Below are 18,068 nucleotides of genomic sequence, written 5' to 3'. Positions count from 1 at the left end.
ATTTTATGTTAAGGCAATAACTCCATTCTAATGTCTTCTCCCTTAGAAGTGTAGTTCTGACCTAGAATTCAAAAACAAATCTTAGAATCTAGCTTTGGCACATTGAAAAACCTTTAATTATTTAAAGATAAAAACAAGATAAAACAAAATATTTTCTAACAACAGCACCGCTAGGCAGAGCATTATATGCCCGAAAGTGCTTTTTTTTGTTAGTAAGGATGAAACATTTATAAGACATGGGAATTAAATACAGTATAACCTCCTTCAAAAAAGCACTGAAGAACCTTCATATATATACAGTTGCTGTTTTCAAAGCACCAGCATCAAGTTGTAGTTATGCTCCAGAAACCACAACTTTCAGTGTAAAGATCATTGTGACCCTGACCTTTGACCTTATGACCCTAAAATCAATAGGGGTCATGTATTGGACATGGCTGTTCATCCTATAAAATTTTACAGCTGTAGGTTGATTAATACTTGAGTTATTGAGCGGAAACTGTCTTCAGTTTTAAGGTAATAGTGACCTTGACCTATGACCTTGTGACCCCAAAATCAATAGGGGTCTTCTACCCAATATGGACAATCATCCTATGAAGTTTGAATACTGTGGGCCAAATGGAACTTATGTTATGTTCCGGAAACTGTTTTCAGTGTTAGGACAAAAGTGACCTTAACCTTTGATCTTGTGACCCCAAAATCAATAGGGGTCTTCTACCCAATATGGGCAATCATCCTTTGAAGTTTGAATACTGTGGGCCAAATGGAACTTAAGTTATGCTCCGGAAACCAAATTGCTAACGGACGGACGGACACCAGGGGGTATAACATAATATGACTGAAATTCTTTCGGGCATATAAAATATAGTCGTATTTCAAGTACATTGTAGGAAGATTTCCTAATACTTTGAAAGTACATGTACAATTAAATTAACAGTATGTAGACAGATACACTCCAAGCAGAATTTGTACCTATTTTGGTGAAGGGGAAATTATTTAGAAACCATCTGTTCAGGAAAATCACTTTTCAGTCTTATGTTACAGATGCTAAACTGATGTAAGTTTGGGTTTTTTATTTAAGAGGATTCAGTAGCTGATTGTACTGAGTCCTAATAATGTGATGATTTATGTTAAAATACCACCTACCTTTGTTGCTACTATGGCTATATGCTGACCATCTAAGGTATACCACCATGTTACCACCATGGGAATTCCTCGAGGCTTCAAACAAGTAACAACTGTCACATCATCAACTCTCCATAACTGGTTCACTTGACTTGATGGATCCTGTGAAAAAATATATCCATTAAATTAAAATTTAAAAGTGGCTCGGCAGTTAGCTGCATCGTTTTAGCATTGGCTTAACATAACTTGTCGTGGATTTGCAAAATCTAGTCCCTGATGCAGCAGATTTGTCCATAATCATTTTAATAAAAAAGAATATATCTAAAATAATTAAAAAAAATTCTGTTTGGTCTGTGCACAAGTTGGAGCAAGTGTTTCTTCCTGTGCATGTACTAATGTTAAATTGAAGTATTTGTATTTTGTGTACTCCAGTAAACTCTTAAACTGTTGCACCCAAAAATGATGTCTGAGCTAAATTTTTGTATTTTAATATTGTTATCCCGACAACTAGCAGTGCAAATCCATTACACACACTAGGCAGTTAAGACAGTTTAAATATGACCAATGTTCATAATTATTTAATGATTGTCAAGCTGGGCAACAATTGAAGATTTGAATTTCACTACATTTTAAGAAATAGTCTGAATTTGTCTTAAGATGTTTATATAAATTCAGTGATCAGATTGTAATACACTGAAATTATTTAAAAACTTCAATAGAAACAGTGCTCATAGAACAATGAATGTGAGTGTTTGTACTTTGTAATTTACTGATGAATTATAAGATTTGTTAATTCTCACCAGCATGGATAAAGCAGGTAAAATAAATATGTTTCCATTGTCTGTGAGTACTAACAGCCATGAGATTGTTGGATCAAAACACAGAGATGTAATTGGATGATCTGGTGGCCATGGCAACTGCTTCACAACAGGCTGGCAACCAGTACAGCTGTACTTTAACAACAGAAACCCTGAAAAAATAAACAATAGGTATTCTTATCAACATTTCAGTTTGAAATACCAGTTGTAATACTAGTAGATAAATGGCAATGTATTGGATAAAAAAACACAAAACATGCACACAAACATGTACTTTACACACTTAACAGACAAAAAGGCTTGGATCATTTCAAAGTTTAACAATAGAGTAGCTAGTAGCTACTACATAAGTACTGTCTCGTTAAAACTCACTGAAGGACGATGGACACCGAACAAATTGTAATCTTGAGCACTTGGTGCTTAAGTGAGCTTAAAAGTGCATATATGAATAGAAGTGCATTTAAAAAGTAGACATATGCAATCTATCCATCATTCTGTATGTGACAAGGAGCACAGCTATCCTGTCATAATTAGACTCTTTATTAAAACTTTTTTATCTAAATCATATGGATTCAGTTACATACTAGAATACAGGCATCAACTTGCCTGCTACACTAGTATGTGATTATGGTACATTTTGTAGTTGAATGATGCAATCTTAATGTTGATCAATGATTGAACAGTCTGAGAGATAGTACCTTATTTCAACAATTAATGATTATGATGTTTCAAAGTACACAATTATAAGGACATAGTTACTAAATACATGTTATGTCCATACTTTACTTCCGTTTTTGTGTCACTTCTACAGAGAAGTGGCAGCATATAGGAATCACTTCTCCATCAGCTGTCTGTCCGGGCAAATATTTTGGGTTTATTTGGCTATGGGAACAATAGGTAACAGTAAATTAAAAATTTCTTTGATCCTATTCATTTGATAAAGCTTTATGTGGGTATCTATATTTTATGTGGCTTTTTAAAACAATAGAATAGTCACATGAAACCAAAATTAGAATGTCTGTCCATCACAAAACTTGTCTGGACTATTACTCAAAAACTACTTGTGCAATATTATCCAAACTTTACAGGAATGATCAGTACTAGTTGTGCATATCATCAGCTTTTTATGGTGATAATTTTTTTTCAGAGTTATGGCCCTTTAATTATTTCTATTTATAAAGTTTTGCCCAGACTACTCCTCTTATAGAACTAATGCAATTTGAATAAACTTTTCAGGATTGATTGCTAGCTCAAATACTTGGCCATATTAGACAGGTTTTCTGCTTGAATAATTTTTGGTTGAGATATGGCCCTTCAATAATAATGTTTGTCTGGACCACTCCTCTTATACCCCTTATGCAATTTCAGTGAAACTTCACAGGATTAATTGGTAGCTCAAGTATTTACGATATATACACAGGTTTCCGCTTGAATGATTTTTGGCCAAGTTATGGCCCTTGAATACAAAAAAGTTTTGCCCAGTTATTGATTTTTGTGTAACCTTCTACACAATAGCTGCAACATGCAATTGCCTATTATGAGAATACACAATGTGACATGTGATCACTGATTGCCCTTGTTTTCATCTGAGATAATTTTCATGAATAAGAAAAAAGGCACACATGGCATGTCTGGAGGTGCAAAGTGCCTGCCAGTTTGATATGGTCAAAATTAGTTCCTGCTTCCAAATCTTTATATGTCGCTTTTTAACAATTTGTTCTTTCGCCTTTTGCAGCATTAAAGGACACATCCTGTCACAGTATAAACACAGGGAAGCTGAAGACCTTTAGCTACAGGTCAGAACTGATTGTTCATAAGTTATATGGACTGGAGCTAAGAGATGCATTATAGACTCCTTTAATTCCAACCCATTCACTTGTCTTTTAAATCATGCAGGGATAAAGTGATAAATATTGGCTACTCCAGAAGATTGCCGGAATATGTAGCATATATTATGATCAAGTATTATTTATACGGGGAAGTCAAAGACCGGGCCCGCGAAGCAGGTCCGAGCTTTGGCTTGCCCGGCTATGGACTACACGTAAATATTTAAAAGAAAATCAAATAAAAAACAATTAAAAAATATATAGAATTCTATACCTATCAATGAAATTTTCAGTGTCAGTTCTAGTCGGGCGCCGCCATTTACAATGTATGTCAATGACAATAGGCGGGGTATTCCGATAACGGAACAAATCTCAACTTTTCGGATTAGTAATAATCATCGAGTGTTCCGAGTGAAAACGGAAGCGGTGTATGTAATATCGAATGACACCTTTAAAACGGAAAGAATGAAAGGATTTTTTTAACGACTTCACCGTTCATAGGCTTTGCCTAATTTCATATTAGTGTAGATCTAGTGTAGAATGGCGACCATCGTCTATATATTAAAAAGCCCTAAAGCGCACAATTTGTTGGGCTATAGAAAAATATGCTTGAAAGTACAACTTTAAACATTATAAGCTAGCTTATTTACAAGATTTTTTACATATTAACAGGCTTTATTCAGTAATCAATTTACTTATCAATTCAATGTGCCAGTTCATTGAACTGTACATTAATCAAATTAGTGTTGAAAATGAAACTAGATATATCTGCATACAATGTAAAAATATCAAAAAATATGTTTACCATTTGAGCAACTGACGGCTAAGAAACTTGCTTCACCATTTTGCCTCCATGTGTAACAATCTATAGACACTGGATTTACATCATTTTTCACAGATAACAGTCTAACAAGTTTAAAAAGGTTATACATTTTACATTATTTTTAAGCTGTCACATGAACTAAGGGAGGCTACTCCCACTTTACAATAATCTTCACAACTTGAAAATTACACTGAGCACCGTCTTATCTCAGCCGACGGATTTTTTTTGGTAATTTTTACCAATGAACACCAGGCTTGTTTCTCAGGCTATTCGCTTTGTCAGTCAAAGGGCATTCACACGTGGCTTCCGGACTGGTCAAGCAGCAGTTATGGCGCCGATCAAGGTTAGTGTATACTGATTTTTCATGATTGTTTTTATAGAACTTCCTGGTTGAAAATGACCTTCATGTTTTTGTGTTAGCAAATATTTATCAACCATTTTGAAATAATGTTCTTTAATATGACCTGATGACAGCAGTTTTTAAATTAATGTTGCTATTTAATATGCCCTTATGGTAGCAGTTATTGCTTTTTATAATATGACCAATTTGCTGTAGTTTTTTAAAAGGTCACTGAAATTTGACAATCTCTCAGTTTGTAATTTTAACATGATATATTGTTATACCGGATAATAATCATTGGGTGTCAGACCTCGAGGGGGTTATAAGAGATTTCTGATCTCGCGACCCTACGCTGGATAAAGTAAAGTAAAGTATGAAATTAGGCAAAGCCTATGAATGGGGAAGTCATTAAAAATTCCTTTCATTTTTCTGTTTTAAAGGTGTCCTTTGGTATTCATGCACCCCTTCCGTTTTTTACTTGGGAACTCAATGATTATTATTAATCCGAGAAGTTGAGATTTGTTCCGTTATCGAAATACACCGTTGTAAATGACGGTGTCTCACTAGAACTGACATTGAAAATTTAATTGATAGGTATGGAATTCTTTATATCTTTTAAATTGTTTTTATTTGATTTTCTTTTAAATATACACATGTAGTCTATAGCTGGGCAAGCTAAAGCCTGGGATCGGCAAAGCGGGCCAAGACTTTGACTTCCCCATATGAATTTGTAATCCAAAACCACACAGCTTTGACTACAAAGGCTTATTTTAGTCTTTCTTGAAAAGTTCTAATCTTTTTATCACTCTTTGCACTGCCATCTCAATACTTGCAATACTTGCAATGGTTTGATAACTTTTGGCACCGAATGGTTGATGATGTGTCTTAACCTGCTGAATTTCATAATAATCTTGTCCAGCTTCTATTTTCTGAACAGGCCATTATCAATTTTTTGAATGTCAAGATGAAAATTTTGTTTCCAGCCTGGTCAGACTGTAGGGATATGTAGGGTGGCCTGGCTCTATTCTAGTGGCAGTTTAAGAGTTAATTGCAGTACAGGGGCTTAATATTGGAATTTTACCATTTGATTGTTCCTGCAGAATGGTGCCTTTACCAAGTGGTTTCAAAAGCCAAAGTCTGTTGAAAGTGCTATTTCTTTATCAAATCTCTGTTAAACTCCCTTTAAATGTGCCATTTAATATTTCAAAAAAGTAATATAGCTTTTTTAATACCTGTTTGTGCAAGAACAGAAATGTTTGAATGATAGCACATTTAAAATTGGCTCTTTTAAAATTTTCCTGCTCTCCAAGTGTTGCCATAGGGGCCAGATCGAGATACAATGGACTGGTGCAGTTTATTGATGCAAAACAATATGACTTTTTAGAAAGTCTAAATGATACACAAATAGCTGTAACTGTATCCTAAAGATGTTTTATTTTAACCTTAATACAGGGTACTGCATGATGACCTGGTACAAAGAATGAAAATTTTTAAGTGAGGGAATAAGTTCTTGGTATATTAATTTGCTCAACACAATTGAAATTTTTGCTTGAAGTTTGAGATTAGCAAGGAATGGAAATTGTAATTTTTTTTAAGCACAACCCTGCTTTAACTGGTATTAACTTTAGCCAGTTTAGTTGTAAACATATATGATAAATTGTTCACATTCCTTTAATTAATCCAGTTTTGCTTTAAAATGCATCAAACCTTGAAGGTTTACTACATTTTGAAAGAGTTTTTCTTACATACTGACAGTAATTATGTTTTGCTGGCTAGTTTATTGCTAAAATTTATTTTTTGGTTATCAAATATACAGGTGTTCTAAAACTTAATGTGATATTTAAAGTGTTATAAACATGTTTTATACATAACAATTTGTTTATTTGTTTAAGGTAGGAGACCAAATTCCAAATGTCGATCTTTATTCTGGAAATCCTGGCAATAAAGTGAATACATTAGATGCTTTTGGCAAAGGCAAACATGTGATAGTAGCAGTGGTTGGTGCTTTCACCCCAACCTGCCAGGTGGTAAGTATTTCAGTCTCTTTAATTCTACAGTCAAAAATCTGACATATTTTAAGTTAACTGAAGAAAAGAAATCTTGGATTTCTTAATTTTGAAAAGAATATTTTAAAAATATAAGTATCGTCATGATCGTATCATTAATTACTATTTTACAGCATTGCACTCGCATTCTATTTTTTGATTATACATAATTATATGGTCATAAATCAGATTAATGTCTTTTTGATAGTTGTTTTTATTTTATCAGAGAAATAGATACTTAAGAATCAATGTGAGGAATTAATGTAAAATTTATGTAGAGATATTTTCCTGTAGGTGTATAGTTGAAATCAAACCGGCTCTTTGACTGATTTTATGTTATGAATTTTTATTTTAGTTATGTCTTTGATAAGAAATAAGACATGGTATATGAAACTTTTATTTAATTTTTCACTTCACAAAACAGAGTCATTTTTACCTGCAAAGATATCATGTTACCAGTACCACTGTTTGTTAACTATTACTTTCTTTTGCTAGTTTTAAATATTAATCAAAAATGAAACCCAATTGCGTTGAGAAAATAAAGTTTTGAGATAATTGAATTTTCTTGCAATGTTTTTAAACAAGAAATTGTTTTTTCATTGATAAGGATCACATGCCAACATTCATAGCTGATGCTGATAAGATAAAAGCTAAAGGTGTAGACTCAATAAACTGTATATCTGTAAATGATCCTTTTGTGATGGAGGCATTCGGAGAGGCTCTTGGTGCTAAAGACAAGGTAAGTTGGTGGCATTTTTGCTTGAAAATCTTTGCCATCATTTAGCAAATCGCTTTTTGTGTAAAGACTTGTTCAAATTTGATTTTGTAACTGTCTATTATTTGAAAAATTAAGGTGTTGAAAATATGCAAAGCTGGCAACCCTAGCAAAGAGCAGGACCTGAAATATGCAGACTAGCTTGGTCCTTTGCGGTATACATAATAATATAATAATATTATATTATTATAGTAAAGTTACAGCATAAATAACCAGCAAATAGATTGACATTTTTATAACACTAAAATGAAATACTTAAAAAAAAGTATATGATTACATGATTGACACTTAACCAAGAAGGTGATTATCTTTCTAATGTCCAGTGTTGTCCATTTATTTCAGTCTCTTAGCATTAAGAATGAACTATATTTAAATCTAGAAATTAGTATTTGTGATTAGTGAATAATTTTAATTTGGAATTATGAAAAAAAACAAAAAACATTTTTTTGTTAGGAGACAAATACATGTAAAAATTATTTTATCTACCAAAGCTTTTATTTTAGTAAATTGAATTATTTAAATTTGAAAAATGGTAACTTAATTTAAACTATTTTACAGGTGAAATTTCTGGCCGATACAACAGCAGAATTTACAAAGGTAAGGAAATGTTTTTATGAAACAATATTTTATTTTTGTGAACACACATTTTGAATGATTATGAAATTAAATGTAGTAGAAAGTGTTTTAGCACAATGTGAACTATTGTGATCATTCAACATCACTGTTTTCATAGTCATTAATGTTAACTTGTAATTTTATGCAGCAATGCTACATTACTTTACATGTTTTTCCTAATAAATTCTTATTTTTTTTCTCCCAAGGCTGTAGATCTTGCCTTTGATTTGACAGGCCCACTTGGAAATGTCAGAAGTCACAGGTATGTGTTCACTTTACTTTGCTATTACCAAAAATCAACTCACTGTCCCTCTCTCAGTGCTTGATTTTGAGTAACTTACTAGTCCTGATGTGTGTAAGACACAGTTAATGTCACTGTCAAAATATTATAATTAGGAAGCCAGCAGTATAATGTATTGTCACAACTGATGCATATTTATTGTTATCTTCCAAGTATGTGTTTCACTGAAAACTGATATTCATTTCAGTTGTTTTTCTTAAACAATGTATTTAGTTATTTTACTAATATTTAGTTTGTAATATTAAAAGTGTGGATGTCTTTCTATATGCTGCTTGTTATTATGCCCCCATTTCGAAGAAAAGGGGGTATATTGCTTTGCACTTGTCGGTCCGTCGGTCCGTAGACCAAATGGTTTCCGAGTGATAACTAAAGAACCCTTAGGCCTAGGAACTTCAAACTTGGTATGGTGATTGGTCATGACCAGTAGATGACCCCTATTGATTTTGGGGTCAAATGGTCAAAGGTCAAGGTCACATTGACCTTGAAAGCAAAAATGGTTTACGATCAATAACTAAAGAACCTTAAGGCCTAGGAACTTCAAACTTGGTATGGTGATTGGTCATGATCAGTAGATGACCCCTATTAATTTTGGGGTCAAAGGTCAAGGTCACAATGACCTTGTAAGTAAAAAGGGTTTCTGATCATTAACTAAAGAAGGCTTCGGCCTAGGAACTTCAAACTTGGCATGGTGATTGGTCATGACCAGCAGATGACCCCTATTGATTTTGGGGTCAAAGGTCAAGGTCACATTGACCTTGTATGTTAAAACGGTTTCCGATCAATAATAAGAGAACCCTTAGGCCTAGGAACTTCAAACTTGGCATGGTGATTGGTCATGACCAGCAGATGACCCCTATTGATTTTGGGGTCAAGGGGTCAAAGGTCAAGGTCACATTGACCTTGTAGGTAAAAACGGTTTCTGATCAATTTACTAAAAACGCCTAGGCCTAGGAACTTCAAACTTTGTATGATGATTGGTCGTGACCAGCAGATGACCCCTATTGAGTTTTGGGTCAAGGGGTCAAAGGTCAAGGTCATGACAAGTAGATACTTTATAACCCTTATTAATTGTTTGATCACTGGGTCAGAAGTCATGCATAATAACCTTATCACATGACTAATTGGCTGCTGATAGGGGGCATACATGTTTTACAAACATATCTTGTTAAGTCTTATTTTATGCTCTATTTGAGTGTTGAACTTTAAGCTGATATTAAGTGCAAGAGTCTCAAGTATGATATTAAGTTTAATTTAACATCTAATAAAACATAACCAATGAAGTTCCATCATTTGCACCAGACAGTGCTTCAATATAAGTCATTATTGTATCCAGTCTTATCAATTTAGCCTCATTTTCAGTTTATGAGTCCAAAAACTCAGTATCAAATACATATGGTACTGCCACTAGCCTCATTTTCATTTTCCTAGATCCAAATCAGCTACACATTGTACTATATCTAGCCTCATTTTTCAAGTCTTAAATTCCATATTGTATCAATTAAAATCCATATTGTACTCAAAGTAACTATATTTGTTTTTAAAATACAGCAACACCCTTGATTATGAGTGTTTTCTTTAATTAAATGTGTTTCCTTCTTAAAAGTAAAAATTTTTGGTGGTGTAAAAGAGCTCAAAGAAGTGAGAAAGTAATGACTTGTAACTAGCGACAAAACACAATATTGGACTTTGATAGAGCCTTGTCCAGTATAGGTTGAACAGCTAAGATCTTGTCCAGTAGAATTCAGTATGGTTCTCAAAAATGTATAATCATCTAATTCTATTACACCTCACTTCTATGATGATATCCCATATCTATCCCACAGACATTTCACATGCAAAAGCCAAAAGTGACTTTCACATCATCTGACTATGTTGATATAATGATTGTCATATAATCATATAAGGACAAATGACTAGTCAATATAGCTCATTTCTTGGTTTAAACATATTTATTTTTTCATCAAGTTACAATATTACACATCAAACACAGAATTTATACAAAGTGATGATAAGGTGGATAAAGCTCATTTCTTATAGCCAAGTCTTTCAATAACTACATTTCTTACCCAGATTTACTGCTGCCATATGATACATTTAAAACATATGATGCAAGTGTTGAAAAGAAATTTACATGTTATATGAAAGTTTCAATTGTTAATGAGAATTTTAATTATCATATGCAAGTGTAAGTTGATATTTAGATTATTTTGCTTATTTATTTTAAGATATGCAATGGTTGTGGAAGATGGTAAAGTGAAGGCTTTAAATGTAGAAAGTGACAGCACGAAAGCTGCGTGCAGCAAGAGTTCTGATGTCCTTAGTTTGTTGTAGATCTATCCTACCAACCTATCTTAATCTCTCCTAGAAAACAATGATATTATCTTTCTGTGTATTTTAATTCCGGTTGTTATGTTTTCAAGTGCTAAATATTATATTCATTCGACCAAAGTTTCATACATTTTTAAAGAATAAGCACTACTGCAATTAATCATCCTTTCTCATTTATGCTGTAAAAGATAAAATTTCATGTTTGTTAAAAGTATTCTGTTATTAAAAACATATCTAACAATATTTAAGAAAATTCAGTGTTTTGACAGATATTTATAGAATAATTCTGTCAAACAAGAAGTCTAAATGTTATATAGGTGATACTTTAAGTATGATGTTACTGGTGATATTTTGTCAAAGTTTTATCACATGGTGATAAACCGTTAAGACAGTGGAGATTTTTTTTCTTAGTGATATAGATTATTTTATAAGGCAGTATTTAATCGGAATAGTGTATATTACAAAGTGACTAACACATATTTTTGCTTCATTATTATTTAATTCATATTAAAATTACTTAGCTACTTTCCAGACGGCTTTAATAACAGTTGTAAAATTAAAGCCTTGCTTTTCATCAAATTTCATTTTGAGAGTCCAGTTTTTGTACGAGTCAAAGAGTGTCAGTGTTAAAACTGTTGTCATACTAAATAAAGATTTGTTGTGAAAAATGACATGCATTTAAGTGAAGATCTAGTCAGAAGTAAAAATAAACTTTATGAATTATAAAAATGAACATTACTATTTTAAAGTGTGATAATATTGGAATACCCTCAACTAGATGGTCATTTATGTAACCGTGTACTGATTGTGTACGTAAAATCAGTCATTTAAGAATAGAATCTCTCTGTAAACCTGAAGCATTAAAGAATATTGGAGTAATCTTATTTAATCATGTTATTTGCTTAGGAGTTATCTTTGATTCATGTTTTGCATGCAATTTTACATCTCGTTTATTGTTTAAGGTATTAACTTAACTTTTCATTTTCTGGTGAGTCTAAGCCATGATTGTGTGGTGATTGATTTTTGATTGTTATATTTTAAAGTTAATGGTGATTTATTTGTTAGTGTGTTTCTTTGACGTGTATTTTTTATGAATTTATAGATTATTATTGCTAGTTTTGTTTTATATTTTAGATATTGGGCATTTTGTGTCATTTGATAATGTGATCAACTAAAATTAATTTGAGCTACCTGTAAAATGGTAAAGATAATAAATCTAAAGAAGAACAGGGTTATTATTTATAATTTTTTATTTCTTTATTTTAATATTTTTGTCAAAAATTTCTTCTTTTCTGTATAAGACATGAAATTTGTTTCTTGTTTCTGTATAGAGTTTGGTAAGTTTTTATAGTGGTATAGTATATAATGGGATAATTTATTGGTTTTTTTTTTCAAACGAATTGAGTGAAATTTTGTTGAGAAATATGGTGTGATAATTGGTTGTTGTTTTAATATTTTGATAATAATCATCAAGTCTTTGTGTAATATGTTGTATACGGCTTCTAGAACTATGCAAGTTTATTATATTTCAGCTGCATCAAAATTACCATTTATTTGCTTTTTCTATCGCTTCAATCATCATATAAATGTACATTTTATACCCTAGCACTTTTTAGTTGTATTAGATACTCGAAGCCCTACCTTGCTACTAGCAAATAGTTTACCCGTCAGACCAATTAATCTATACATGTCGTATATTTAACTTGGACCAACAAACATATATTTTTGTAGGACTTTAGAATACTAGATAAAATATTAATGCATATACACCATCTGTTTTTCTGGGTGTTTTAGTTATGTGAATGTTTTAGCTATCTGGATCCTGTTACAATAATTGGAACAAAATCATAATTGGAACAGATTAAGACATTAAAGATAAAAATTCCTATAACATGTCAATATTTTTTTGGCTATGTATTTACATTATCTTATATTAATATGCTGCTTTTTATTATTTTACCTGCCAATCTTATGTTGAACTATTTAATTATCCAACTTTTTCATAGTATATAACAGGAGTATTTATCACATTTACCAGCTAGTCATTAAAAAAAGCTTTAAAAGAAGAAGTACTAACAAGTTTTAAAATCATGTATCAGTATTATATGCATTGCTGTGTCAAAATAAACGAGAAACAAAGAGACATTCTTGTGTTGATTTAGCTCACTTGAGCACAACATGTTCATGGTTAGCTATTGTGATCCCCCTCAGTCTGTGTGTTGTTTGTTGTCAAAGGTTTCTTAATACAACATCTCTGAAACAAATGACTGCACATTAATCAAAATTAACAGGAATCATCCTTTGGTGGTCCAATTTCGAAGTTGTTCAAATGACTCTGGTCTGTTGCTGAAGTAGGTCACGGGGTCAGAAAAAGAAGTTTCAAAAAATGCAAATTTAGAAAATCTTTTTGTCTGAAGTACAAGGCCCAGAGCTTTGATATTTCATCTTTAGGTCCTCTACCAAAGTTCAAGTTTTGCCTCTAGTATCATAATTGGCCCCAATCCCGGGGGGGAGGGAGAGGGTTTTCCTTATAAGTGTATAGTATAAACTCTTCTCCTCTGACATGACAGTGGGTTGGGGGAACATTGCGTTTCATTTTGTACATCTAGAAAGAAGTACAAAAAATTAATATTCTCTGAAATGACAAAGGTTACAGCTAAGATATTTTGCATAAAACATTGTCTAGCAATGGGATGGGATCATAGGCTTTACCTATAGTAAAACCTTATTCTCAAATTATAGCCCTGGTGTCGTAGATTCACATATAGTAAAAACTTAAAAATCTTTTCCTCTAAAAAGGCTTAATTTAGATATTTGGCATGAAATATAGTGTAGTGGACTTCCACCAAATTTGTTCTGGGGTCAAAATTGGCTCTGCCCTGGGGTCATGAGATTTTTATTTTGTACATATTGTGAAATCTTATTAGAAAATTTATCCTCTGTAGCAGTTACAGTTATAATAATCATGCCATTATGTGACTGGGGTCAAATTTACCCCATATCTGTGTCACTTAATAAAATATTTAGACCTGCATAAAAAATACATTAAGTCTTCTTTTGTGAAACTACAATGCCCAGAGCTTGGATATTTGACATATGACATCGCCTATGAACCTCTACAATAGTTAAGTCATACCCCTGGGGTAAAAAATGGGTTGCCTTCGGGGTAACTTATTTTACAGAAAATCATAAGTAGAAATCATAAGTTAAAATATCTTAAAATCTACTTCTTCTCCAAAACTACAATGAATAGAGAAGCACTTGGTCTATGTTGGTGCATGTGAAACATTAGGTTGTCTATTCAATGTAGATTTTCAGGTCGCTTGGCACATGCATTGTCCTCAATGCTGAGTGTCCTGTGCTAGAACTAAACTGCGGGGTCATAGGTGAAAAAAATAAGCATATTTATGCTATTCCTAGCTATTACTCTGCCATAGACTTAAAGATTCTAACCACAGATGTCATTGTGAATGAGTTCATGTGTCAATGGTCAATGTATTACTTACGTAAAAGATGACAGTGGATATTGCGCTACAAAGAAAGTTACTTTTTCACATACTATATTGTAATGATTAAGTACATTGTAATAAATACTTATGTTTAAGTTTCTCAGTCAGTGGTTTCAATGGTCAACCTTTGAATAAACCTCCTTGAAAATTGGAGTCGCCCTATCAAGTCATCGGACACTATAAAAATTTGCATTTTCTTATTTTATTTTTTGTTGTTTTACTCCTGATTTTTGTGATGTTGTTACTCATTTTATACAAAAAAATCCCATATATTTGTATACTGCAATAAATTACTAATACCTCGGTGTAAACTAACAGAAACTTATTGCCGATCATGCTTCATACTTATTTTCTTTTTTCCAAAAACTTTACCCAAAACAACCCAAAAAAACGAATTGCCAACCTCTAAATATATGAGTAAGTTTGATCAATGCTGTTTTTTTTTTGCTCAGAAGTTTTCGGATGCACATACTGTCATAAAGCCACTGATGTATTAATTTGCAACAGCATCATTCAAAGGTATGTAACTCTTCATATACCAATCAGCCCTGTATGGGAGGCTGGGTAGTGTCCCTGTAGGTAAAAGCTTAATGAGTATGATGACAAGGGGGAAAATATATAAAAAAACGACAACATTTTACTGTATAAGATTTTATTTCAGCACGTTATACATGTGCCTCTTGTAAAATCAATTCTTATATAACAATTTCATCATGTGTATTTACAGTGTATGTATAGATCTTTTCATGTCTAAAATAGTTGTACACAATCAATGTTTTACACCTGATTTACAATTTTTTACAGAAAATACACATGAAAGCATAGATAAACACAACTTCACTATGACTACAATGCCCCAAACAATTCTATAGAATATCAACAGGTGAATAAATTATAGACTGATTTAACATGACTTGTGAATTTTCTTCGTGACATAATCATTACCCTCAAACTTGTTCACCCTTGTTACACAGTTCAAGTATAAATGAAAGCCATTTAAACAAGGTACTAAAATAATCTGTTCAATTGAGGTGTTGCCAAACAGTTGTAACTTGTAATTGAGATGTATATATAAATCATGATGCAACAGATTCACATAGCAAGTTATTAGAAATACAGCTGTGTAAGATAGACACACTTTTAATTCAAGCAACCATTTCGTTTTTCTTCTCTTCAGCCAGATATAGTTCTTAATTCATACAAGTAAAACATTTTTCATATTTGTACTGCTTATTTCTGTGAAAGACTTGTATCTTCTTTTACACTTGTAAATGCATATACACATGTACTCCATATTGATGGGCTGTAAGTAAACTTATCTTCAGCATAGCCAGACAAACTAATTCTGATTTATTGAGACAAAATACACACTTTCCATTGACATTGCTTACTGTAGAAGAATTAATATAGCTACATTGCCAGACTTGTTTTAGTACAATGAAACATATACACTGAAAAAAAGTTATGTTGAAAATATTCTACTTGTATTATAAACAAGTATATAAACCTTTTGATCACTAGTCATGATAATTCAAACTATATTTGTCAAAAATAACAACATGAAGTAGACCTCTTATTAACTTACTTCCATTAAAAATAATTACAAATATAATTACTATGCTTAAACCATGTAGATTCTTCAAAACATTTTTTTTATTTCACAATGTATGAACTATTTCTTTTCATACATTAACCCAAAATTGATAAAATACCAAACAAGAGCACTGCAAAGGCGAGACAACAAATTCATGAAAATAAATTGTTTTTGGAATCAAAAATAATCTTTTAATTAAGGACTATCCATTCATGAAATTTGTTCCAAACATCTGAAATATCTGTACATGTATATAAAAACAGGTACACTGAAGACCTTAAACTAGCTCTGGGTTAATACATTCCCCATCTTAATTGTACTGTGGGTCTGTATTTTATTCAGTAAATTTTTCTTTCAATGAAAACACCATTAAGTTGAATATCAAAATAGAAACATTGTAAAATTTTTACATTTATATATTTTTCTCATAACAAGAGGGCCATGATGGCCCTGAAGTCGCTCACCTGTATATAGGCCTCCCCCCCCCCACCCCTGGCAGGGCCAATTTTAACCCAAGGGGCTTTTATTTGAACAAACTTGGTAGACACCCATAAGAAGATGTTTCATGCTAAATATATTTAAGCTCTAGCTCATTGGGTTTTTTCAAAAAAGTTATTTTAAGTTTTTACTATACACATATAGTTAAAAACAATGACACCCCTGGGGCGGGGCCAGTTTTGACCCCAGGGCTTTTATTTGAACAAACTTTGTAGACACTTACTAGAAGATGTTTCATGCTTAATATCCAAATTCTAGCTTTTTGGGTTTTTTCACAGAAGAGTTTTAAGTTTTTGCTATACACATATAAGGAAAATCAATGACCCCCGGGGCAGGGCCAATTTTGACCCCTTGGGCTTTTATTTGAACAAACTTTGTAGACACTCACTAGAAGATGTTTCATGCTTAATATCTAAACTCTAGATATTTGGTTTTTTTCAAAGAAGATTTTTTAAGTTTTTTCTATACACATATAAGGAAAATCAATGACCCCCGGGGCGGGGCCAATTTTGACCCCAGGGCTATTATTTGAACAAACTTGGTAGGCACCCATTAGAACATGTTTCATGCTAAATATCTTAGCTCTAGCTCTTTGAGTTCTTTAAAAGAACATTTTTGTAGTTTTTACTATATGCATATAGAGAAAATCAATGACCCCCTGGGGCGGGGCCAATTTTGACCCCGGGGCTTTTATTTGAACAAACTTGGTAGACACTCATTAGAAGATGTTTCATGCTAAATATCTTAGCTCTTTGGGTTCTTTAAAAGAAGATTTTTTAAGTTTTTACTATATGCATATATGGAAAATCAATGACCCCCTGGGGCGGGGCCAATTTTGACCCCAGGGCTTTTGCGGGGCCAATTTTGACCCCAGGGCTTTTATTTGTACAAACTTGGTAGACACGCACTAGAAGATGTTTCATGCCAAATATCTAAGCTCTAGCTCATTGGGCTTTTTAAAAGAAGACATTTAAAGTTTTTTCTTTCGGTTGCCATGGCAACCAGAGTTCTGCATGGAATTAAATTCTTTGAACAATTTTTAAAGGTGACCACCAAAGGAACATTCCTGTGAAGTTTGGATGAAATTGGCTTAGTGGTTTATGAGGAGATGTCATTTAAAGTAAAATTTTACGGACGGACGGACGCCGGACGGACGCCGGACGAAAAGCGTTCACAAAAGCTCATCCTGTCACTTTGTGACAGGTGAGCTAAAAATGGAAACAGTGTGCTCCACTGAATTTCATCAAATTTAATGTTCCTTTTCTAGGTCTATCATAAATGACATAAATGGTTCAAAGAATTGCAAAACAGAAATAAGATTTTATGCATGTATTTAAGTAATAAACAATCGACTCTCCCCTTGTTGTACCTCTACATTTGATGCTACTTTTTAGGGGAAAAAGATAAAAGAACCTGGCAAATGAGATAAAAGTTGAAAAACCTATTTTTAGCCTTGGTAACTTTGGCAAGGAAG

General features: G+C 32.6%; 2 protein-coding genes across 2 annotated transcripts in view; one reads left to right on the top strand and one right to left on the bottom strand.

Moving 5' to 3' along the window:
* LOC132729331 (uncharacterized) overlaps window positions 1–4,765 on the bottom strand; it is a 49,770-nt gene extending 45,005 nt beyond the window's left edge. Inside the window, exons 1-3 of the mRNA XM_060715082.1 lie at window positions 4,572–4,765; window positions 1,923–2,092; window positions 1,144–1,284 (exon numbers count right to left, since the gene is read on the bottom strand). Coding sequence (XP_060571065.1) covers window positions 1,144–1,284; window positions 1,923–2,092; window positions 4,572–4,698 — 438 coding nt within the window. The 5' untranslated portion in view covers window positions 4,699–4,765. The remainder of the gene's footprint in view (window positions 1–1,143; window positions 1,285–1,922; window positions 2,093–4,571) is intronic.
* Window positions 4,766–4,767: 2 nt separating this feature from the next.
* Window positions 4,768–13,134, top strand: LOC132729334 (peroxiredoxin-5, mitochondrial-like). Its single transcript, XM_060715092.1, has 6 exons — window positions 4,768–4,932; window positions 6,822–6,956; window positions 7,582–7,713; window positions 8,308–8,346; window positions 8,571–8,626; window positions 10,891–13,134. Exons 1-6 carry the CDS (start codon window positions 4,831–4,833, stop codon window positions 10,994–10,996), a joined length of 570 nt encoding a protein of 189 aa, XP_060571075.1. The 5' UTR covers window positions 4,768–4,830; the 3' UTR covers window positions 10,997–13,134.
* Window positions 13,135–18,068: the final 4,934 nt, after the last annotated feature.

Source organism: Ruditapes philippinarum, unplaced genomic scaffold (genome assembly GCF_026571515.1).
Source record: "Ruditapes philippinarum isolate M1 unplaced genomic scaffold, ASM2657151v2 ctg17_1_1_1_1, whole genome shotgun sequence".
Lineage (NCBI taxonomy): Eukaryota > Metazoa > Mollusca > Bivalvia > Venerida > Veneridae > Ruditapes > Ruditapes philippinarum.
Note: the sequence above shows the minus strand (reverse complement) of the source record. Positions and strands in the feature narration are given on the sequence as shown.

Coding starts and splice junctions, on each gene's coding strand:
- LOC132729334 (XM_060715092.1), top strand. CDS start 4,831: ATGAACACCAGGCTTGTTTCTCAGGCTATTCGCTTTGTCAGTCAAAGG. Junction 4,933..6,821: donor CAGTTATGGCGCCGATCAAG/GTTAGTGTATAC, acceptor TATTTGTTTAAG/GTAGGAGACCAAATTCCAAA. Junction 7,714..8,307: donor CTCTTGGTGCTAAAGACAAG/GTAAGTTGGTGG, acceptor ACTATTTTACAG/GTGAAATTTCTGGCCGATAC.